Raw genomic sequence first — 23599 nt, 5'->3', positions numbered from 1 at the left:
GTCTGACTCTTTGTGACCCTTTGGACTGTAGCCTGCCAGGCTCCTCTGTCCATGGGATTTTTCAGGCAAGAATACTGGAGTGGGTTGCCATTTCCTCCTCCAGGGGATCTTCCTGACCCAAGGATCGAACCTGCATCTCTTGCATTGCAGGTGGATTCTTTATCACTGAACCATTGGGGAAGCCCTTTGCTGCTATAATAATCCCGAAATCTCACATAATAAAGGTATACTTCTTGCTCATTATGTCCAACATAGATTGGCAGGGGAGCTCTGTTCATCCAAAGCCACTTGAAAACTCAAACCAACAGAAGCCCCAGCACTGAGTTAGGAAGGGATGTGACCAAAACACACACTGATCCTTACAGCTTAAAATGTCACCCATCACTTCTCTCTTCATTACCCAAGAAATGGCCCACATGGTTGCACCTAATTTCCTGGAGGTGGAAAGTACAAACCTACTATGTCCCTGAAACATGGAAGAAATAAGTTTGGTGAGTCAAAATAATAGCATCACAGGGAGAAATGACCCATTTCTGGGTAGATTTGATTCATTGCCTTTTTTTTTCCCCTGGGTTGGCAGTTTATTTTTTTTTTTTAAAAAAGCAGTTATCTTATTTTCTTCCTTGACCATCATTTTCCTTAACAGAAAAGGTTACAAAAAACTGGGGAAGGGGGTTATATTATCTTTGCAGACTGAAATATTTGCGGATGACCCGTAACAATGATTCAAAAGCTCCTAGGTTTACTCCTGAATCCTTTGCAAAGAGCAAAGGACAATGCAAGAAAGAATTTTGTTTACAACAAGCTCCTAATACAACCTTGATTATGACAGTGCAGTGGTTACAATTATGTTCACGATGGGATATTCCTTGCCCAAACACCAGACAGGCTAAAATCACTTGGCTGCTTACAAACTGGAGGAACAAGTGCAAGCAGTCATCTGAAAAGCGAGAACCAGAATGGGTAATGCTTCTCTGACATCAGCGGCTTCTCACCTGGGCCACCCTCCCTCACTTAGAGTCCTGGTCTTTCGTTTCATCTAAGAGGGCAGAGCGGATCCCCAGCTTTTTCAGTTCTTCCACCAGGTCCCCGTTCTGGTGCATCTGCAGGAGAATGTCACAGCCCCCCACGAACTCGCCGTTAAGGTACACTTGCGGGATGGTGGGCCAGTTGGAGTAGTCTTTAATGCCTTGCTGGAGCTGGGGGTCATCCTGCACGTTGTAGGTCATGTAGTCGCAGATGCTGTGCTGTCGGAGAATCTGCACCACCACGTTGCTGAAGCCACACTGGGGTTGCTCCGGCGTCCCCTTGAGGAAGACCACCACCTTGTCCTTCACCAGCAAGTCCAGGTGCTCAGATGAGCTGCTGCCACCCTCAGGCCAGGGCCCTGCAGGCCACTGCCACCGGGCCCAGGGACCCACTCCAATTAATTGTCTTTTGATTGGTTGCCACTGCCTAACCACTTCAGTTATTATACCTAAAATTTGTAATGGAATAGTAAAGCATTCATTCCCATTCTAGTGTCATAGGGCTTCTCTGCATGTGCACTGAAGTGGATATAATCTGGTGGTAAAGCAAGCATTGAGTTTAGCTCCCACTAGCCCACCCTGTGGGAGAAGGTAATGGCAACCCACTCCAGTACTCTTGCCTGGAGAGTCCCATGGACGGAGGAGCCTGGTGGGCTGCAGTCCATGGGGTCGCAAAGAGTCGGATATGACTGAGAGACTTCCCTTTCACTTTTCACTTTCCTGCATTGGAGAAGGAAATGGCAACCCACTCCCGAGTGTTCTTGCCTGGAGAATCCCAGGGACGGCAGAGCCTGGTCAGCTGCCGTCTATGGGGTCGCACAGAGTCGGATACAACTGAAGCAACTTAGCAGCAGCAGCAGCAGCCTACGCTGTGAGGGTGGTCCTGAGGATTAAATGACATAGTGTATGTAAAATGCCTGGCATATAATGCAGCCTCAATAAATGTTAGCTGTTACAGGTTTGGCCAGGGCGTGGGGGAAGAGTTGGTAGTAGATGAAAGACTTGTCTAAGCTCCAGGTCCTGATTTCCTCATAACACATTTCTCCCTGGCCTATAATCTGGCATCAGCCCTTCCTATTTGAATGTGGCTGCTTCCAAAGGTGATGTATGCACCCTGTCACCAAGTCCACAGTTTTCATACAGGCATCTTGCTGAGGCCTTCCACAGCAATTGACATTGAAATACAACCCATTCATGAAACTCTCTGGCTTCCTTGACACTTCTCTGCTGTTTTGCTTTCATTTTTTGACTATTTAAAAATATTATTATGTACTATTTAATAAGGGCTTCCCAGGTGGTACCAGTGATAAAGAACTCACTTGACAATGCAGGAGACTAAGAGGTGCGTGTTCAATCCCTGGGTCGAGAAGATCCCATGGAAGGAGGGCATGGCAACCCACTTCAGTATTTTTGCCTGGAGAATCCCATGGATAGAGGAGCCTGGCGGGCTACAGTCCATAGGGTCACAAAGAGTCGGACATGACTGAAGCGACTTAGCACACTCACATACATTATTTGATAAATGCAAAAGGATATGTAACATATGTTATGAAATTCAATAAGAAACTGAACTCTCCTGAGCCCACTGCCCAACCTAAGAACTATCCCATCTCTCTGCCTTCCCCAGAGGTAACCAGTATTTTCACTTTTAGTTTTCATTCCCTTGATTTCTTCTTAAATAGTTATATCACATATGTAATTATTCTTGAACAATATATTGTTAGGTTGTACTTGCTTTCTAATTTTATAAAAATGTTATTTTATGTAGGTTCTGCAACTCCCTTTTCTCATCCAACTTTTTTTCCTCTAAGACACAAACATATTGCTGCTGTAGCTGTAGTTAATTTTTCGCTTCTATATAGTATTCCATTGTGTGAATATACAACAATTTATCTACCCATTCTTTTTTTTTTTTCTTGGAGTAAAAATTTATTTGACCAAAATGTAGAAAAAGTGATACTATTACATATGATACAGTTGCAAGAATCTAAATGGAAAGTGTGGGTTTTATTCAATTGCACAATTTGCTAGTGTATCTCTTGCATAGTGTGGTACTTAATAAATGGGAGTGAGGGCAGAGGATTCAGATAAGCTAGAAGCAGGGTGATTCTTTTAGTCAGAATTGTAAACTTGAGTTGGCCCCCACACTGCTGGGGAATGTGGAATGTTTCAGCTCTGAGATGTTAACTGAGAAAGCAGAAATATAACAAAGATAAAACGTGCAGCCCTGTCTACAAAATACTGCATTTCCAGTTTAATCAGGAGTTTCTTGGTTTTTTATTAACTTGGTCCTGAAAAAGGAATTAAAATTCTAAATAAGTAAATCTCCAACTTGCCATTCCCTCGAGTACAGAGGTGATGAAGTTGGGTCAATTACTTCTTTTATTTTTACTTTGTAGTCTGAGAAGGCCATTCTGTCCAATATTTGTTCATAGAAAAACAGTCTTGCTCAATTACTGATGGCTAAGCAGTCTTTCTGAAAAAGACAGCTTCTCCTAATAGGACTGAATTCTCCAACATTCATTTCTCCTGAGTGAATGGCCTCATATCAAAGCAGATAAGCATGTGTCATTACTGGAATAATAAGCTCCTCAGAGAACAACTTTAGAGTGAAAGAAACATATAGAAGAGTATATCAAAGATCAGTCCAGAAAACATTTGGGTAATTATTATGACTTTTTTCCAAGCATTCTCACACTGACTACTCAGATAATGTTCTGAATGGTGGAGTGTGGAAAAGAGCCAGGATGATCAGGTTAACCTCTTGGTAGTTTATAACTTCCCACAGTAACCGCACCCCGCTTTTTTGCTCTGGTGGAAAATTGCCACCCATTTTAATGTAGTGTTGGGAAGATCCACTGGAGATTTTAATATGATGATCACTGGCCTCCTACAGTGTGACCAATGGTGGAATTCTTCAACCTTTTAAACTGACCCATGACCAGATGTCGGAATCTGTGTTTTGAAAGTATGGGGTTGTCTATTCTCCCAGGAACCAAATGCCCTCAGTCTTAAAAGGGAGTATGTATGCTCAATATGAAATACCCTGCCTACCTTAGGAATATATGCAATGTAAGTGTAAAAATAGAGCTGAAAAAACTGGTGCCACTTGAAAAAAAGAAAGGAGTAGACTTAACTGGTGCTCAAAGTTTCTCTGATACAAAATATTTTTCATGTATTCATAATTTGCTTGACATTTCCAGCAAAGCGAAGAGGCAATAACAAAAGAAACTTCTTACAAGAGAAGAGAAAGACACGGCGCTCTGGAGTTTCTGTTGGAACAAGACTCTTCTGTTTTGGTTATATACAGTTTAGTTCGTTTAGTGTCTGATCCAGTGTCTGATGTAAGCCCACGTTCTCTTCTTTGGCCTGGGCAAGTTTTTCTTCCAGGTCATCAATTCTCTTTTCCAGTTATACAACTGTTCTCTCTGCAAATTTGATATGGGTCTCAGCCTCTTTCAGTTTGTCCGACAGAAGTTTAATTTCTTCTTCATATTTGTCCTCCTTTTCAGAATACTTTAAAGATGCAGCCTCTAGTGACTTCAGGTTGTTAGTGACATTCTTAAGTTCTTCCAGGTCACCACATTTTAGTTCAGATACCTCACACTCTTCCACCCTCTCCAGCTCGCCCTCCAGGATGACCAACTTACGAGCTACCTCCTCGTATTTGCGGTCGGCCTCCTCAGCGATGTGCTTGGCTTCTTTAAGCTGCATCTCCTGAATCTCCATCTTCTCCTCATCTTTCATGGCGCGGTTCTCTATCACCTTCATCCCTCTCTCGCTCTCATCTGCAGCCTTTTCTGCCTCCTCCAGCTTCTGCAGGGCTGTGGCCAGTCATTCCTGAGCCCTGTCCCATTCCTCGACAAGCTGGATGTGTGAATTGAGAGCTGCCACATCATCTTGGTCTTTCTCGTGCTGCTCACGCTCGCCATCCAGCTCCCACTGCAGGCCCTGCATGTAGTCCTCTGCCTCATCTGCTTGCTGCTGCAGGGACTGCATCTTGCATTTCACCACCTCCACGGAGTTGAGGCCAGCCATGGTGCAGAGGTGTACACAGTGGGCAGCGGTGGGTGCTCGGCTCTGGTCAACTCTGGCAAGCTCTACCCATTCTTATTTCCATCAATTTTGCCATGAATGCTTGTGTACATGTCTCCTGCTGGGACCTAAGGCAGGCAAATGCTGTTTTATAAGATAGTGACAAAATTATTTTTAGAAGTAGTATTAAGTGGGAATAGTAATGCCTGCTTTACCTCCCTTATAGGTAGTTGTAAGAGTAACACAAGCTAGTGGATGTGAAAACACGTAATACATTAAGATGGCACAATTAGCATGCTGGTTTTGAGGCCAAGGTCAGACTCCTGAAGGATGTGTCATGTGCATATTGGTTTCAAGGACCAGAAAGACTGTTCCATATCAATTTAAAGTATTTCTAGAATTTTCTCATGATAAAGACTAGACTCTTAGATTCTGAGGCAGATGTCTGTTTGTTTTCCTACCTGATCAGCAGCCTTTCCTCATTTCTTCCAATAACAGCACCTCAGTTTTCCAAAGAACTACCTCTGTTCCATTTTTTAAAGTGTCTCAAGTGCCCCACTCTCCCTAGCCAGCTCACTGGAGTTTATTACTGCTATTGTCATGTCTTTGTTTCTTTGCTTTATCTTGCTTACTCTTTAAAAACTTCTTTCACTTCTAAGTCCAGCATGATAAACTGATTACAAAAATGGTCACAGCTGTTTGCACCTCCCTGTATGTACACCTTTTGCAGCTCTTCCCTTTAAGAGATGGCATCTGTTTCTCTACCCTTCAAATCTAGAATAGTCTTGTGTTTTCCTTTTATCAATAGAATGTTGCAGAAGTGATATATCAGTTCTAAGCCTTGCATGCTTCTGCTCACTTTATTGGACCCCTGGAGTTACCATAGGAATGAGCCTGTGCTAGCCTTCTGGAGGAGAGACCCATTTGTCTAGCTATATCCAGCCAGACCAGCTTAGACCTGTCAGTCCTCAACCAACCCACCAGCCACAGATACATAAGTGAGCCCAGCTAAGATCAGCCAAGCCTAGTGCAGATCAACAGAGCACTGACCTATAGACTCATGAGCAACAATACATGGTTTGGTTTCAAGCTACTGAGTTTTGGATGGTTTATTATGCAGCAGTTGCTAACTCACACGTCCAGCAATACAATAAAAAATACGTTTTATGCAGAATCTGGTTGTTTAGTAGGAAGGCCCTTCAAGATATTTATTCTTCTGTACTATCTCTCCCACTGTTTCTCCATTTTCTTAGAATGTCTCTTAAGATTAGCATTTCTCAGAGTTTCTGTTTTCAGCCACCTTCTCACTATTCTTTCTCCCTGGTCAGTTTCATCCTATCACATGGCCTCAGCTCTTACAGATGACTCCCAAATCTACCTCTATGTGAACTTTACTGAGCAGAGTCAGAGTTCAAATGGTCTACTGAACAAGTCTATATAATATTCTCCCAGAAAAATCATGACTCAATATGTTCAAATGTGAAGTCTTACTCACACTCCTTCATTGTTTCCTATACCTCCTCCTCCTCTAGCTTGATTTCTCTATCTCTAGATAGTGTCACTACCATCCTCACATCACCCAGGCCAAAAAGTTCATCACCTAAGACTCTCCATATGCCCAATCATTCTACAATGTCTCATATCTGTCCCTTCCCTCTATCTTCATAGTCCCTCCTCCTTCTGCTGCTTCTTTTCCCTCTTTTCCTCTTTCTTTGTTCTTGCTATCAAAGTGTGACCAGTAGTCCAGCAACATCAGCGTCATTTGGGGAGACTATTAGAATGCAGAATATTGGGCCCCACCTAAAGATCTATTCAATCAGAATCTGCATTTTAACAAAATCCCTAGATAATTCATATGCACATTAAAGTACAATAAGCAACTCCCTAGTTAAGTCTCAATCAGGATAGGTATAAGTCCTCACCAGCATATATACTATGCACCATGTTAGTGGCACTCAAGCCTGGCTGCACATCAGAATACCTGAGAAGTCTTCAATTTTCCATTTATCTTTTCATTATTTAATCTTTTAAAAAATAATATATTTATTAGTTGTTTCTTCAATAGAGAAATACAAAGAAGGAAATTAAAGTTGAATTATGCCTTGCCCAGATAACACCAAATGACTTTTCTTTTTTGACAAAAGGAAAATTTACCTAAGGTTAGGCAACTCAAACAGAATAAAATATAAAAAATGAGGACCGAAAAACTGCTAGCACCACCTCAGTTCCAACTCTTTTTCTCAAATATTGCTGTTCTTAATCAGAATTAACCTTCCAGGAAATAAGTAAGCACATACCTGCATATATGTTTATTCTTTTGTTTAATCATCATGATTTTTATATTTAATATATCTTAGAGATATTTTTCTACAAGCATATACAGAGTATTTCATAATTGTTAAACCACATGGTATTCCATTAGATGGATGATTCCATCTGATGGATCAATTCCCTATTGACAACTGCTTTGACTGCTTCCAGTTTTAGCTATTACAAACAATGCTGCAATTATCATCCATTGGTATGTGTGTGTGTGTATGTGTGTGTGTGTGTCTGTATCTGTGTCTAGTCGTGTCCAACTCTTAGTGACTCCATGGACTGTAGCCTGCCAGGCTCCTCTGCCCATGGGATTTTTTTTCCATTTATTTTTATTAGTTGGAGGCTAATTACTTTACAATATTGTAGTGGTTTTTGCCATACATTGACATGAATCAGCCATGGATTTACATGTATTCCCCATCCCGATCCCCCCTCCCACCTCCCTCTCCACCCAATCCCTCTGGCCCATGAGATTTTTCAGGCAAGAATACTGGAGTGAGTTGACATTTCCTTCTCCAGGGGATCTTCCTGACCCAGGGATTGAACCTGCATCTCTTGCATTGCAGGTGACTTCTTCACCTCTGAGCCACGAGGGTAGTCTATCCATCAGCATATGTTTTGATAAAGTTCTGCAAGTATATCCATAGGGTAAATTTTTAGTCCAAAATTGCTGAATATATTGGTTAGGATGCTTTTGGTTACAAGTAACAAAGCACAATTCCAGGGATAGGGTGAGCTAGAGCTACCCAATTTCTTTAAGTCTCTCTGCTGTGCAGTCCCTACTTTATCCAAGTAGTTTTTTTCAGTGTGATCCCTGGACCAGCAGCATCAATCTCACCTGAGAATTTCTTAGAAAAGGAAATTCTTTGTCCCTACCACAGACCTGCAGAATTTGAAACTCTGAGAGTAGATAAAGATCAGTAATCTATGTTTTAACAGATTGGGTGATTCTGATGAACACTAAAGACTGAGAACCAGTGCTTTAGCCAAGGTGCCAATGAAATGGCTGACAATGGCAATGGAGGCTTTGAATCTCTTCCTTAAGTCCAACAGAGAAGAGAAAACTCTGATCCAACATTCCAAGTAAGTAGGACTCCCGTGGTTCTCCCTCACTGACTTGCTTAGGTCACAAGTCCTCTGAACTAATGATGTCTGTGGTCAGAAGAACTGAGAGTAAAATCTGTTTACCCACAAATACATGGGCTATGAGTGGAAAGAACAGACACAAAAATAAAAATCTACAACTTCTTGGCAAGGAAAAAATGGGGAATGTTTGCTGAGAAGGCACGAGCAATGCGTACAACGTTCAAAGAATATCTGCATGTTTTATTTTGATATATTCTACCAAATTATACATCAAAAAAGTTGTAACAACTTCAAGCCCACCAGTAGCATATGAAAACATCTAGTATTTCTTCATACCCTGACTTGCTGTTTAATCAAACTTTAAACAATTCCCAGGCTTATAGATAAAGATGGCATTTTATTGTTTTGATTTATATGCCTTTACTCATGGATGAAATTAAACATCTTTTCAAATCTCTATTGATGTGTGCATGTCTTTATAGATTACTAGCTTATTCTTTAGCTCACTTTACTATTGGGTTTTGTCTTTTTTATATTAGTTCTTCTGAACTCATTGTAAATTAAAGAAATTAGCCTTTTATTATATATGATGCAAATATGTTTTCCCAGCTTTGTTGATCTTTTGAATTTGTTTATGGTATTCACCCCCTCCCCCCACCAAAGCTTTAATGTTATGCAGTGAAATTCATCAGTATTTTTCTTTACTGGAATCTGGATTTGGGATTTTGCTTTAAAAGGGCCTTCCCCCATGTCCACCTTTCCAGGTGAACATCAGTCAAGTCTGTAAAGCTTTTAAAAATTAAGGATGCTGGGCCTCCATTCCAGACCTAATAAAGCAGACTTTTTAAATGTGACCCTCTGTACTGGGTTGAATAATGTCCTCCCAAACTGTGATTGTGACTTTATTTAGAAATATGGTCTTTGCAGATATAACCATGTTAAAATGAAATCATATCACATTAGGGTGGACCTTAGCCCAATGACTGAGGTCCTTACAAGACAGAAATTCAGGTACACACATGTGATGATGGAGGCAGAGTGATACACCTACAAGTCAAGGAATATCAAAGACTACAATCACCAGAAGCTAGAGACAAGAAAGGATACTTTGCTAGGGCTTTCAGAGTAAGCATGGCCCACCATCACCACTTCTGGCCTCCAGAACTGTGAGACAATAAATTTCTGTTGTTTTAAGCCACTCAGTTTGTGGTACTTTGTTGTGGTAGCCCTAGGAAACTATATACACTCTTATTTGTTCAGTCGCTCAGTCATGTCTGACTCTGCAACCCCATGGACTGCAGTACACCAGGCCTCCCTGTTTTCCACCACCTCCCAGAGCCTACCCAAACTCATATTCATTGAGTCAGTGATACTATCCAAACATCTCATCCTCTGTCATCCCCTTCTCCTCCAGCTTTCAATCTTTCCCAGCATCAGGGTCTTTTCCAATGAGTCAGCTCTTTGCATCAGGTGGCCAAAGTATTGGAGCTTTAGCTTTAGCATTAGTCCTTCCAATGAATATTCAGAGTTCAGTATGAAAAGGCAAAAAGATATACACACTCTATATCTAAATTTAAAAATAAATCAAGTGTGATTCCAAAACACCACAGGTTGAGAAACACTGGACAAAATAATAGTCATAACCATCCTTGACTTACTCAGTATTTAGTAAGAGGAGAAAAACAGAATGACTGAAATATTTCTCCTTTAGAAAAGGGAGTCCTGGGTGTTGTGACAATCCTTTGGAAAAAATTAAGTCATCATTACCAAGTTCACTATAATAAACTCTAAATGTGTTCTAGAAGCTAGGGACAGGACAAAATCCCTACTTTCATGGAGTTTTCAATCTAAGGAGAGACAGACCATGAACATATAAACAAAAGTTGGGTAACTTCAGTAAAAGGTGATCTATGAAGAAAATAAATTTAGGTAATGAACTAGGGCACATCTTAATGTAGAGAGGGTGGTTAATTTAGTTAAGGTTGTCAGGAAAGGCCTTTTGGAATAAGTAATATTTGAGCTGAGCCCTGAGGGTGTCAGCCGTAGGAACATCTTGGGGGGAAAAGAGTTCCAGATAGGAGAAATGCAAAGGTTTTGAGAAGGAAATGAGTTTAAGGTAGGTTAAAGACCTAAATGAAAAGCACTATAACAGAATGAGAAAAAAAAGATATGGTTGTTGCCTTGGATAAAAAAAGGTCTTGCAAAGCAATAAACAAAACAGAAAATCCACAGAAGACTGATATAAATATCCTGTATGACAACACAAACCATAAACATGGTACATACTATTGGAAAATATCAGCTATATAATAGACAAAGGATTAATATCCAGAAATATAAATGACTCTGACAACTCAATATGGAAAAAAACAAACAACCTGTAAGAAAAACTAGGCAAAGGTTACAAACAGTTCACAGAGAATAGGCCAATAAACATCAAATAAAAAGATGCTCAACTGCACTAGTGACGGAAAATGCAAAGTTAAAAACAAACACAAGTTGCCATTTTTTTTTCTCCATCAGATTGGCAAACAGTTTAAAGGTTGGAGTCTTAGAAAATGTGAAGCTACACTGCTGATGGGAGTGAAAACTGACATAATGCTTTTGAAAGGCAATTTGGCAGTATGTATTAAGATTGAAACTATCCATACTCTATGGCCCAGCAACTCACTTGTGAGTGTCCACCTACAGAAACATGCCTGTGCACAAGGAGGCCCTTACTAATATGTTCACTGCAGCTCTGTATTACTGAAAAATTAAACCACTGTAAATATCCATCAGGGAGTGGAGAAATAAATCAAGAGCCAGGATGACCCAGAGGGATGGGATGGGGAGGGAGGTGGGAGGGGGTTTCAGGATGGGGAACACATGTAAATCCATGGCTGATTCATATCAATGTATGGCAAAAACCACTACAATATTGTAAAGTAATTAGCCTCCAACTAATATAAATAAATGAAAAAATAAATAAATCAAGAGCCATCCAAATCATGGAATTCCCTGAACAAGAATTCAAAAAAGAAGAACAAGGTTGATTATTTTCCTTGTAGAAAGATCCCCAAGATGTTGCTAAGTGGAGAAAGCAGTTGGCCAAATGATATGGACAGTATGATCCCGTTCACATGGAAATGACTGATATCTACAATAACCTCCATTTTCTGTGTTGTTATCTTGTTTCTACCCACCCCCACCTCCTACTCCCAGTTAAAAGGAGTTTGGTTAGGGCAGTAACTGTTTGAGTGGCTACAATTCCCTCAAGTCATCTCACAATTACCATCCAGCAGGAGTGAGAGCCTGCTACATAATTTGTAGGGCCCACTGCAAAATGAAAATGGAGGGTTCCTTGCTCAAAAACTAGGGGAGAGGTGGGATGTACAGTTAAAGGCATGAAAATAAAATGTGTTTTCTTTAAAAATATTTTATTACTTATAAAACATAATGGTGATAATAGTGATACCTGAAAAATAATTTACAAATTGCAGAACAATATTTTTATAATTTTATAATAAAATAAATAACATGTTACTAATGAGATACCTTGATTGATCATAAGATTTTTCTGCCTCTCTTTCCTGCAAATTCAATTACTTAGTCATTTTAGCAAGCTCATTTTGAACCAATATGATTGAAGGCAACATCAGTCACAAGATTGTAAATATTTGAAACTTTTCATTTTGATAAGGAGCTTTCTGCTGATGCATTGGTGCTGCTTTTGTAGGCTGTGACAACAATGGGATAGATTCCTGATAAATTATTTCAAAATACAAATTTTCACACATCTAAACCTGTAGATTCCTGTAGAACACCTCTAAAAAGACTTAACTCTTCATACAGATCAGTTTTGTCCAAGTCTAAATCTAATTTTAAATATAATTTTTACAATGCCATTTAATGTTTCCTCTGACACTTCATGTAACTTGTGGAGGTATGCTATATAGACTGAATGCTTGTGTCCCTGACCCCCAAAGTCATATGTTAAAATATTAACCCCCACAATGTGATGGTATTAGGAGGTGGGGCCTTTGGGAGGTGATTAGGTCTTGAGGGTGGGACTCTTATAAATGAGATTAATGACTTAGTGAAGTTGCCCAGTGTGTCCGACTCTTTGTGACCCCATGGACTGTAGCCTACAAGGCTCCTCTGTCCATGGAATTTTCCAGGCAAGAGTACTGGAGTGGGTTGCCATTTCCTTCTCCAGGGGATCTTCCCGACCCAGGGATCGAACCCGGGTCTCCCGCATTGCAGGCAGACGCTTTACCATCTGAGCCACCAGGGAATAGTGCCCTTATAAAAGAACTCCAAAGAGCTCTTTCACCCCTTCACCCACACAGCAAGAAGATTACCATCTATGAGCCAGACACTAAGTCAAGCTAGCACCTTGATTTTGAACTTCTCAGCCTTCAGAACCATGAGAAATAAATCTTTGTTCATTAGCCATGCAGTCTATGGCAATTTTATTATAGCAGCCTGAACAGACTAATACAAGGTCATACAGGAAATGAAAATGGCTTCATAATTTATTTATAATTTAAAACATATTTGTATTCATTCTACCAGTATACCTTCAATTATAAGGAAAACACTTTTAAGTTATCTTCCTCATTAATAATTGGTTAATCCAAAGTTTTTATTTAATGTGTCTACTTTGATGATTTTTAAATTTAATTTTCATTTCCTAGTCTGTGGATATTTGCTTTGCAATTTTGCACTAGTTTTCAAAATGAGATATCCTACACTGCTCAAAAAATTCTAATAACCACACCTCAAAGTAATTTACTTTGAAGGCAAACCATTCAATATAACAGAAATCCAAGTCTATGCCCCAATCACTAATGCTGAAGAAGCTGAACGGTTCTATGAAGACCTACAAGACCTTCTAGAACTAACACCAAAAAAAGATGTCCTTTTCATCATAGGGACTGGAATGTAAAAGTAGGAAATCAAGAGATACCTGGAGTAACAGGCAAGTTTGGCTTTGGAGTACAAAATGAAGCAGGGCAAAAGCTAACTGAGTTTTGCCAAGAGAATGCACTGGTCATAGCAAACACCCTTTCCAACAACACAAGAGATGACTCTACACATGGACATCACCAGATGGTCAATACTGAAATCAGATTGATTATATTCTTTGTAGCCAAAGATGGAAAAGCTCTATACAGTCAGCAAAACAAGACCTGGAGCTGACTGTGGCTCAGATCATGAACTCCTTATTGCAAAATTCAGACTTAAATTGAAGAAAGTAGGGAAAACCACTAGACCATTCAGGTATGACCTAAATCAAATCCCTTATGATTATACAGTGGAAGTGACAAATAGATTCAAGGGATTAGATCTGATAGACAGAGTGCCTGAAGAACTATGGATGGAGGTCTGACATGCACAGGAGGTAGTGATCAAAACCCAATAAAAAGAAATGCAAAAAGGCAAAATGGCTGTCTGAGGAGGCCTTACAAATAGCCAAGAAAAGTGAGAAGCGAAAGGCAAAGGAGAAAAGGAAAGATATATGCATCTGAATGCAGAGTTCCAAAGAATAGCAAGGAGAGATAAGAAGGCCTTCCTAAGTGAACAATGCAGAGAAATAGAGGAAAACAATAGAATGGGAAAGATCATCGATCTCTTAAAAAAAATTAGAGATACCAAGGGAATATTTCATGCAAAGATGGGCACAATAAAGGACAGAAATGATAAAAATGTAACAGAAGCAGAAGATATTAAGAAGAGGTGGCAAGAATATACAGAAGAACTATATAAAAAAGATCTTAATGGCCCAGATAATAATGATGGTATGATCACTCACCTAGAGCCAGACATCCTGGAATGTGAAGTCAAGCAGGCCTTAGGAAGCATCACTATGAACAAAGCTAGTGGAGGTGATGGAATTCCAGCTGAGTTATTTCAAATCCTAAATGATGATGCTGTGAAACTGCTGCACTCAATATGCCAGCAAATTTGGAAAACTCAGCAGTGGCCACAGGACTGGAAAAGTCAGTTTTCATTCCAATCCCAAAGAAAGGCAATGCCAAAGAATGTTCAAACTACTGCACAATTGCACTCATCTCACATGCTAGCAAAGTAATGCTCAAAATTCTCCAAGCAAGGCTTCAACAGTATGTGAACTGAGAACTTCCAGATGTTCAAGTTGGATTTAGAAAAGGCAGAGGAACCAGAGATCAAATTGCCAACATCTGTTGGATCATAGAAAAAGCAAGAGAATTCCAGAAAAACATCTACTTCTGCTTCATTGACTACACCAAAGCCTTTGACTGTGTGGATCATAACAAACTGTGGAACATTCATTCTTCTTTTTTGGAACATTCATTCTTAAAGAGATGGGAATACCAGACCACCTTACCTGCTCCTGAGAAATCTGTATGCAGGTCAAGAAGCAACAGTTAGAACCGGACATGGAACAATAGACTGGTTCCAAATTGGGAAAGGAGTATCATCAAGGCTGTATATTGTCACCCTGTTTATTTAACTTATATGCAGAGTACATCATGTGAAATGCCAGGCTGGATGAAGCACAAGCTGGAATCAAGATTGCCAGGAGAAATATCAATAACCTCAGATATGCAGATGACACCACCTTTATGGCAGAAAGCAAAGAGAACTAAAGAGCCTCTTGATGAAAGTGAAAGAGGAGAGTGAAAAAGCTGGCTTAAAACTCAACATTCAAAAAATTAAGATCATGGCATCCAGTCCATCACTTCATGGCAAATAGTGGAAACTTCATGGAAACAGTGACAGACTTTATTTTCTTGGGCTCCAGAATCACTACAGATGGTGACTGCAGCCATGAAATTAAAAGACACTTGCTCCTTGGAAGAAAAGCTATGATAAACCTAGACAGCATATTAAAAAGCAGAGACATTATTTTGCTGACAAAGGTCCATCTAGTCAAAGCTATGGCTTTTCTAGTAGTCATGTATGGATGTGAGAATTGGACCATAAAGAAAGCTGAGTGCTGAAGAATTGAATGCTTTTGAACTGTGGTGTTGGAGAAGACTCTTGAGAGTCCCTTGGACTGCAAGGAGATCAAACCAGTCAATCTTAAAGGAAATCAGTCCTGAATATTCATTGGAAAGACTGATGCTGAAGCTGAAGCTCTAATACTTTGGCCACCTGATGCAAAGAACTGATTCCTTAGAAAAGATTCTGATGCTTGGAAAGACTGAAGGCAGGAGGAGAAGTGGATGACAGAGGATGAGATGGTTGGATGGCATCACCAACTCGATGGACATGAGTTTGAGCAAGCTCTGGGAGTTAGTGATGGACAGGGAAGCCTGGCGTGCTGCAGTCCATGGGGTCGCAAAGAGTTGGACATGACTGAGCAACCGAAATGAACTGAACTGAACTGAAAGTTATTGTTCTGCAGTGTCTGTGAGTACCTTTTTATTTTGTAATAATTTACTGACAAAGTTTACTGCCTGAATGCTAGCAGTTCCTGACCCAGTTCTCAGGCCAGAGTTAATATTTGTGTATAGTGGAAGGGACAGGTTCTGTGACAGAAGGGCAAGATTGCCTCTCACCACAGGTCCCATCACTACCCCCATGCAGAAGCCATCCTTTCTCTCAGGGCTATGGCTACTGATACCTCTGCTGCTGCTGCTGCTGCTACTGCTGCCACCACTGTCATTGGCTTAACATCCCCCACTCCAGGCCCCATAGTGCCCCAGACTGCCCCTGATTTGCTTATACATACCAGGCACTGCCATGTCCACAGGCTGTGCTCACTGCCACTCAGTATATCTCTTCTGCTCATGTATGTGCTCCACTGTCACACTGGACCATACTTTAAAAGACACAAGTTGAAACACAAAATTAAGAATGTCAAGACAGTGACAGGAGAGCATTAAATCAAGCCTGAAGTCCTTTCTGGGAGTATAGCTCTGTATATCTGGCACACCCCAAGATGGCCATGGAGGAGTGGGCTGGTGTTCTTAGTTACCTACTATGGCACCTGGGGGATATCTTGTTAGTTTTCATTCCAAGTGAGTGTAAACCCTATTTTGCTTCTGTGATTCAAATTATGCAAAAAACTGTTGATCACCTTCTACTATTATATGGATCTTAGAGTCACCAGTTCCTGTTATATTCACAAATGGAGTGGTGAAAAGCCTGGAGTCTTGTCCTGTATCACCAGGAACCCCAGCTTGCATACATACTAGCCGTATGGCCTCGAGCAAGTGGTTTTAAGTGTCTACACTCAGCTTCCTCATCCATAAAATGGGGATAGTACTACTACTAGTACCTACTTCATTGGGTTGCTGTAAGGATTGAGTTAATGCATATAAAGAGTTTAGAACAGGTGCTTAACACAATAACTTCTCAGATAATGTTATTTATCGTTACTCTGTCTTCTGTTTTCACTGTCTTTGTACTTTCAAGTCTATTTTGGAGCAAGTCTGTTCTTATGTAATGCTTTCCCATCCCCCCCCCCCCCCCGTTTTTCTTCATGAATTTTATAGTTCACTTTGGCCCTCATATTTTTTTATCTCAACAGTTATATGTATGTATATTTAGACAGATGAATCAGAAAAGAGCTTGCTGAGGTTCCTTCTAGGAAAGCAGGGATTGAATGGTGGTCAGGGTGGATCTTCAGCTTGTTTGAATGTTAATTTACAATGGGAATGCATTTACTATTGTTTATGTAATTAAAAGTAAATGTTTACAGCTGTTAAGTGGAGGTAGGGTAGAGGAGGAAAGTTTCCAGGGCAGCCTTGTGCTATGGCGGCCAGTTCAGATCATGCACTGATGATGTAAGGCACAATTGGAGCACACATTTTCAGGGCATCAGCGGGCTGCCTCCCAACCAGGGCAGTGTGAGTTACTTTGTCAGCAAATCTAACTGGCTCGATTTAGCCCCCTGACAGCTTTGCTTTCCCCATTATCTTTTATCCCACCAACCTTACCACCCAAGATCACTGAGGATAATTTTAGGGATGGGTACCACTGTACCTAGGTCAAACACCACCTCCTGTGAAGCCTTTCTCGACACACCCACTGAATACATTTGAATTAAGTGGTTCCCTTTCTGTTTATACATGTTATTCATACCTCTAGTTAGCACTTGAGAGGGTTTGACCTTTTAAGCCTTGTTATTGTTCATTGAATCTTGCCTTCCTAATTAAATTGTACAGGGTCTCTAATTCATGTCTGGAGACCCCACCCCCAAACCCCACCAGTCCATCATAAATGTTCAGGAGGTGTTATTGAGAGAGAGCCCTGAAATGGCCCCACAATCAAATTAGGGACTTTACACTTTTTATTCCTTCTATCCTGTCCCTGGCCAGCTCTTCCTGTTATTCAGGTCTTCTGCTCACATGTCAGCTTCTCCAAGAGGCCTTCCTTGACTATTTAAAATAGACTATGGGCTTCCCTGGTGGCTCAGACGGTAAAGCATCTGCCTATGCCAACAATGCGGGAGACCTGGGTTCGATTTCTGGGTTGGGAAGATCCCCTGGAGAAGGAAATGGCAACCCACTCCAGTACTTTTGCCTAGAAAATCCCATGGATGGAGAAGCCTGGTAGGCTATAGTCCATGAGTTGCAAACAGTTGGATACAACTGAGCAGCTCACAACTGAGCGACTATTTAAATCTTTGTCTCATAACTTGTTTTATTGTCCTCACAGCACTCACTGCAATTTAAAATTCTCTTACTTAACTCAATTGTCTTGCTCTCTGGAATGTGAACCACAGGAGGGCAGGGACCTTGTCTGAATCCTCAGTGTCTAGAACAGTACCTTGTATATAGTTGTTGTTCAGTCGTGCCTGATTCTGTGCAACCCCATGGACTGCAGCATGCCAGTCTTCCCTGTCCTTCACTGTCTCCCAGAGCTTGCTCAAATTCATGTCCATTGAGTTGGTGATGCCATCCAAAAATCTCGTCCTCTGTTGTTCCTTTCTCCTCCTGCCTTCAATCTTTCCCAGCATCAGGGTCTGTTTCTAATGAATCAGCTCTTCACACCAAGTGGCCAAAGTACTGAAGCTTCAGCTTCATCATCAGTCCTGCCTGCCAGTGAATATTCAGGATTGATTTCCTTTATGATTGAATGGCTTGATCATTTACAGTAGGTGTTCAATAAATATATGAATAAATTGTACATGACTATTGACTGATCTCCATGAAGAATGTTAATACCACCAGGGCCAGGACCTTATCTTGGTTACTACTACATCCTCACACCTAGTACAGTACCTAGTGCATTCTAGATGCTCAAGAATTGTTGGGTAAGTGAATTAATGTTCGACACACTCTTTAACCCAGCATATTCAGAACTGAGTTTAGTCTCTTCTGCACAAAACCTGCTTTTCCTTCTATGTATCCTGGCTCAGTCAATGGCATTATCATCCAGAAATGACACCCAATCCATAAATGAACTCACACTCCTTTCACTCATTCACCTACTATTTTCAATTAGTCTCCTAGCCCTGGCTATTCAACCTCCAAAATAGCCCACTTATCTGATCATTTTCTACCCCCTGCTGCAACTATTCTGATTCAGGCCTCATCTTTTTTTCATGACTATTCCAACTGCCTCCTCTCTGCCTTCCCCCTTTTCTGCCATTTATTATGGAATCCTTCATAAATTTGTATGTCATACTCATACAGGGACCATGCTTAATCTTCTCAGTGTCTTTTCAATCTTAATATATGTGCTGCTTAAGCAAACATCCTTTTGCCTTCGTGTGAAGTTAAGAAAGCTTAGCTGCAGGGTTTGTCACCTGCCATATGGTTATGTGGTTATATGTTTTATAAAGTTTAGAAAGTGTAATTAAACCACAATTGGTTAAAATTGCTGTCCCTTTCTACTAAGAGTTTTCCTGGTCACATTTTCCTTGTAGGTGGTGTTGGAGCTGCCTCAGACATTTTTGAGATTCAGCTAAGTAGAAGTTGATTTGTGGGATAAATTTAGTTTGGGTTTAGTGGGGACATCTATATGTTTGTGGCTTTTCCATTTATTCTTCCAGGTGTAAGAATGACTTCTAGAAAAACTTTACCTTTTAATGTAATTTTGCATTTGCAAGTCTATATTCTTTTCCTAATGAAATGAACCTCACAAACTGTATAAGCTTTAGGTCCCACTAAACCTGGATTGTCCTCTGTCTAAGCCACAAATGTGACCCTGTTGCTTCTGCTCAAAAACTATAGTAATTTCTTATTGCTTACAGCATAAAATTTGTCAACTTTTTTGTAAATGTTTTCCCATGTGCATCCATGCATCTGTACACAATGTTTGCTTGTGTGTGTGTGTGTGTGTGTGTGTGTGTATGTGTGTGTCTGTGCATGTGCACGCACTCAGTGGTGTTTGACTCTTTGCAGCCCCCATGGACTATATAGCCCACCAGGCTCTGTCCATGGGATTTTCCAAGCAAGAATACTGGAGTGGGTTGCCATTCCCTTCTCCAGGGGATCTTCCCCACCTAGGGATCAAACCTGCATCTCCTGTGTCTCCTGCATTAGCAGGCAGATTCTTTATCACTGAGCTACCTGGGAATCCCATTTGTACATCATAATCCTTTTACATACAATGTTCTTGTTAATTTAGTGAACTTTTATATACTCTCCAAGTCTCTCTGAAATCTTCCTTGACATCATCAAGCAGCTTCTGAGGCACTTTCTTAGCCTCATTCTACATTTTGCAACAGGTATCTGTGTACTTATTGGATGCTGTATTCCAACCATTTACCTGCAGCCTTGTCTCCTGCACTGGCTGGCAATTTCCCACTGCAGTGTCCCTCTTTTTCATCATTCTATCCCCAGGGCCCCCTCATCACTTAGGAAATCAGTGTGCACACACGTGTTTTCTTTTCTAAAGCAGTGGGACCCATTAAGAAAATGAAATAGAGGATTCTTAGAGAATTTTCTAGACCGTCTGAGAAAACCAGCGCCACCCTGAAGCATGTGTGTGGAGTTCCATCCCCTCAACCTATTCTACTCCATCCTCAAGCTGCAGTGAGAAAATCACGGGACAGGTATATGGAAACCCTTCAATTGTATCTGAACTGAACTAGGGGGGTGGTGTGGGTGTGAAAGTTGCTCCTTTGGGTCTGACTCGTTGTGACCCCATGGACTATACAGTCCACGGAATTCTCCAGGCCAGAATACTGGAGTGCACAGCGTTTCCCTTTTCCAGGGGATCTTCCCAACTGAGGGACTGAACCCATGTCTCCCATGCTGCAGGCGGATTCTTTACCAGCTGAGCCACCAAGGAAGCCCAGACGGGGTTGGGGAGTACCAAAGAATAGAGATTTCAGAGGGAGCTGGGGAGTTGACAGAGGCTCTATGGAAGGACTGAGGGCAGGACCCCGGGGGTAGTAGAGAGTGCAAGGTTCAACTTTCCGGCTCTGAAACTCAAGCAACTTGGCTTCCCTAAGCCTGTGTCTTCACTCGGGGATGATAGCTTCTCTTGCAGACCTGGAGACCCTGTGAAACAGGCCGACCTGCTGAAGGTGCTCAGTGAACAAGAGCCTCGGTGAGTACTCGCCCTCTCCCCCCTCCCCCACGCTGCCGCCACCTATTAAGTTTGCGGCGCACAGTTGTAGAGTTCACGCCCTCTCATAAGGAAAAGCTGGGGAGGAGTGAGAAGAGAGAGAGTATGTGTGTGTCTCAGTGTCTGTGTTGGTGGTGGGTGCTTAACTCCCTGCCTGCCCGGAGGAGGGGTAAGGCAGGGAAGACTCTGGCCCCACTCAAAATGGAGCCAAGTGCCTGCCTCGCCTAAGATGGCGGCCCCTCCGCCTCTTGGTTCCGGGTCCTCGGCGTCGACTGGGTACCTGGGGAGTCCAGCGGGTCCAAAGGTGGCCGAGCCCCGCCCTGCTTCCCAAGGTGACGCTCCGCCCCTCGTGGCGTCACGCGGGAGCCGGGGCCCGCCTCTGCCGCGGTTACCTCGCGAGTCCGGACCTCATAAGATGGCGGTTGGGTCGCCTCCCCACGGCGGTGCCGCCACTCTCAACATGGTAGCTGTTTACCCCGTATTTCTCCTGCTCTCTCCGCCCCAACTTCCTCGTTGTTTTGAATAAACTTTATTGACTACTACGAATTGCCTAACACCGCCACTGAGCATCTCCCAGCGACTTTCCGGACTGCTTTTCTCCAACCCGGCCGCCGGTTCGTCTCTTTCTTCATTGGTTTGCTCGCGGCGATCTCCTGCCAGCCCAGCGACGCCGCCGCTAGCCCGTTCATTGGGTGGCCGCCGGACTAGGCCCGAGCCGAGGGCTCCAGTAGGCCCTAACGGCCGGGCCCGAGGCAGAGCTGTGGAGAAAGCTGCCCTGAAGCACCGCGGGGCGGCCAGCGAGACCCAGCGGGTGGCTCGAGGGTAAGGCGAGTGAGGTTCGCCGCGTTGCCGTGACGATCCCACAATTCGGCGCGCGCAGCCTGTGGGGCCGGAACTGCCGGCCGAGCCTCCCGCTGATCAAGGCGCTGAGCCGCTCCGGAGCGAGCCTGGCCGCCGGCAGTTGGGTAGGACTGAGCTGCGCGGGCTTGAGGACTCTCTGCAGCTTTACGGATGAGGATGTCCCTGTAGGGTTCGGGACCGAAGACGTTCTTGTCAGGTTTGGGGCATGAGGAGGTTCCTGTCAGTTTGGGAGGCGTGAGGAGATTCTCCTAAGTTTCGGGGGCTGGAAGGATATTCCTGTCACTTTGGGATCTGTGATGAGATACCTGTCAGTTTTAAGGGGGCAGAGGAGTCTTGGTCAGTTTGAGGGGGGCTGTGAGGAGATGTCTGCCAATTTCAGAGCTGTGGGAGGAAAATCCTCACTTGGTTGCGGAGTGTGAGGAAATTCTAGTCAGTTTCAGGGGTTTTGAAGAGAACTATTTGAGTTTCTGGGGTGCAACAGAAGCCTGTCAGCTTTGAAGTAGTGAGTGAGCTGATCAGTTTTGAGGTTGAGATTTATTTCAGTTGTTGGGGTGATGAGACTCCCGTCTGGTCGTGGATGGAATAAGTTTGAAAGTGAAGGAGCAGATCATTTAAAACTCGGAACACGACCCCAGAACTGTGATTTTAGTTGGGCGCCTAGTCTTGTCTGCCTCGTTCCTGTAGGCATCGAGGTAATTCTCGAGTAATCTTAGGACTTCCAGGGATCCCTATTCTTTCTCTTGTTGCCTCTATTTTTGGAGTGAGAGAAGGGGCTTTTTCTAAGATACCCCCAGCCTCATCCTCTAGGCTGTCGTTTGCGTCATAATAAAGAGAGCCCTGGGAAGCAGCGTTGCTAACAAGGAGAGGGTGCAGTTAGAGATTAAAGGAGCTTCCTGAAAAGGCGTCAGATCTTTCCCTGAAATCCGGAAAGAAGTTATCACTGACCCAGGGGGCTGAAGGAGGTAAGGAGGGGAAATAAAGCTTCGAGAGCAGAGCGCTGTTCTTTATTTGTTAAAGCGGCCCGTGGACTTTCTCCAGTTGCCCCCTACAGCTCCAACCAGCTGTGTTGCATCCCAGCGGCAGCGGTAACTGTCCATATGAGAGCTGAGGGTTGGTACCCTGGGGGACCTGATTCACTCTGTAAAAGTGTCGTTTGTGCCCAGGCTTGGTCCAGAGGGGACGCGTGCTGCCGCCTCCTGCTCCTTTTGAAGCTAAGAACCTGGCCCACTGCAGAACGCTCCAAGGCCTGGTGAAGATGGCTTCAGTACCAGTGTATTGCCTCTGTCGGCTGCCTTACGATGTGACCCGCTTCATGATCGAGTGTGACATGTGCCAGGACTGGTTTCATGGCAGGTAAGGAGGGCAGGGCACCCTGGATAGGGTGCAGTGGCCAGGTGCTCACAGGCTTGCTCCTTTCTCAACTCTGGTTCAGGTTCCTCCTCAGAAACTTAATTTCCCCTCTCTCAGGGATAGTTAGGTCCAACCCACCCCCAGACACAGGTTCTTACATCCCTCCTTGTAGATTATGGCCTGGCTTAACATTGACATTTGGTTTCTCCTCTTTTTTCTTTTCCTATATATATTTCTACTTTGAATCCTTCTTCTATTTTTTTTTTTCTTAGAAAAATACTTTCTTTTCAGTTACAAAGAATGTGTCATCTTTGTATTCTGGTAATTTTGTTTTTCCTCAGAGGCTGGCTTTGGGAGAGACTGTACTGCATTTTTGAGATATCTGAGTCCAACAAACATGGATTTGAGTTGTGGTTTTGCAGCTT

General features: G+C 42.5%; 1 protein-coding gene, 1 non-coding gene and 2 pseudogenes across 8 annotated transcripts in view; 1 reads left to right on the top strand and 3 right to left on the bottom strand.

Annotated features, from left to right (window-relative positions):
• Positions 1–928: 928 nt before the first annotated feature.
• On the bottom strand, positions 929–1929 carry LOC110126800 (glutaredoxin-related protein 5, mitochondrial pseudogene; annotated as a pseudogene).
• A 2368-nt stretch (positions 1930–4297) lies between these two features.
• Positions 4298–5081, bottom strand: LOC139033522 (tropomyosin alpha-4 chain pseudogene; annotated as a pseudogene).
• A 13955-nt stretch (positions 5082–19036) lies between these two features.
• Positions 19037–19140, bottom strand: LOC139033525 (U6 spliceosomal RNA). The gene has a single exon (XR_011486078.1). It is a non-coding gene; the product is annotated as a U6 spliceosomal RNA (small nuclear RNA).
• Positions 19141–20926: 1786 nt separating this feature from the next.
• The window catches only part of PHF8 (PHD finger protein 8), a 99123-nt gene continuing 96450 nt past the window's right edge, over positions 20927–23599 (top strand). Inside the window, exons 1-2 of one of the 7 annotated variants that reach the window (XM_070462809.1) lie at positions 20927–20945; positions 22988–23177. In XM_070462809.1, coding sequence (XP_070318910.1) covers positions 23080–23177 — 98 coding nt within the window. In that variant the 5' untranslated portion in view covers positions 20927–20945; positions 22988–23079. Of the gene's footprint in view, positions 20946–21355; positions 21786–21839; positions 22021–22705; positions 22787–22987; positions 23178–23599 lie in introns of those variants that run through there. The other 6 variants (XM_020876654.2, XM_070462810.1, XM_020876659.2 and 3 more) reach the window with 6 other exon arrangements.

The sequence above is a fragment of the Odocoileus virginianus genome, unplaced genomic scaffold (genome assembly GCF_023699985.2).
Source record: "Odocoileus virginianus isolate 20LAN1187 ecotype Illinois unplaced genomic scaffold, Ovbor_1.2 Unplaced_Scaffold_14, whole genome shotgun sequence".
Taxonomy (NCBI): domain Eukaryota; kingdom Metazoa; phylum Chordata; class Mammalia; order Artiodactyla; family Cervidae; genus Odocoileus; species Odocoileus virginianus.
This window is presented reverse-complemented; position numbering and strand designations above follow the sequence as displayed.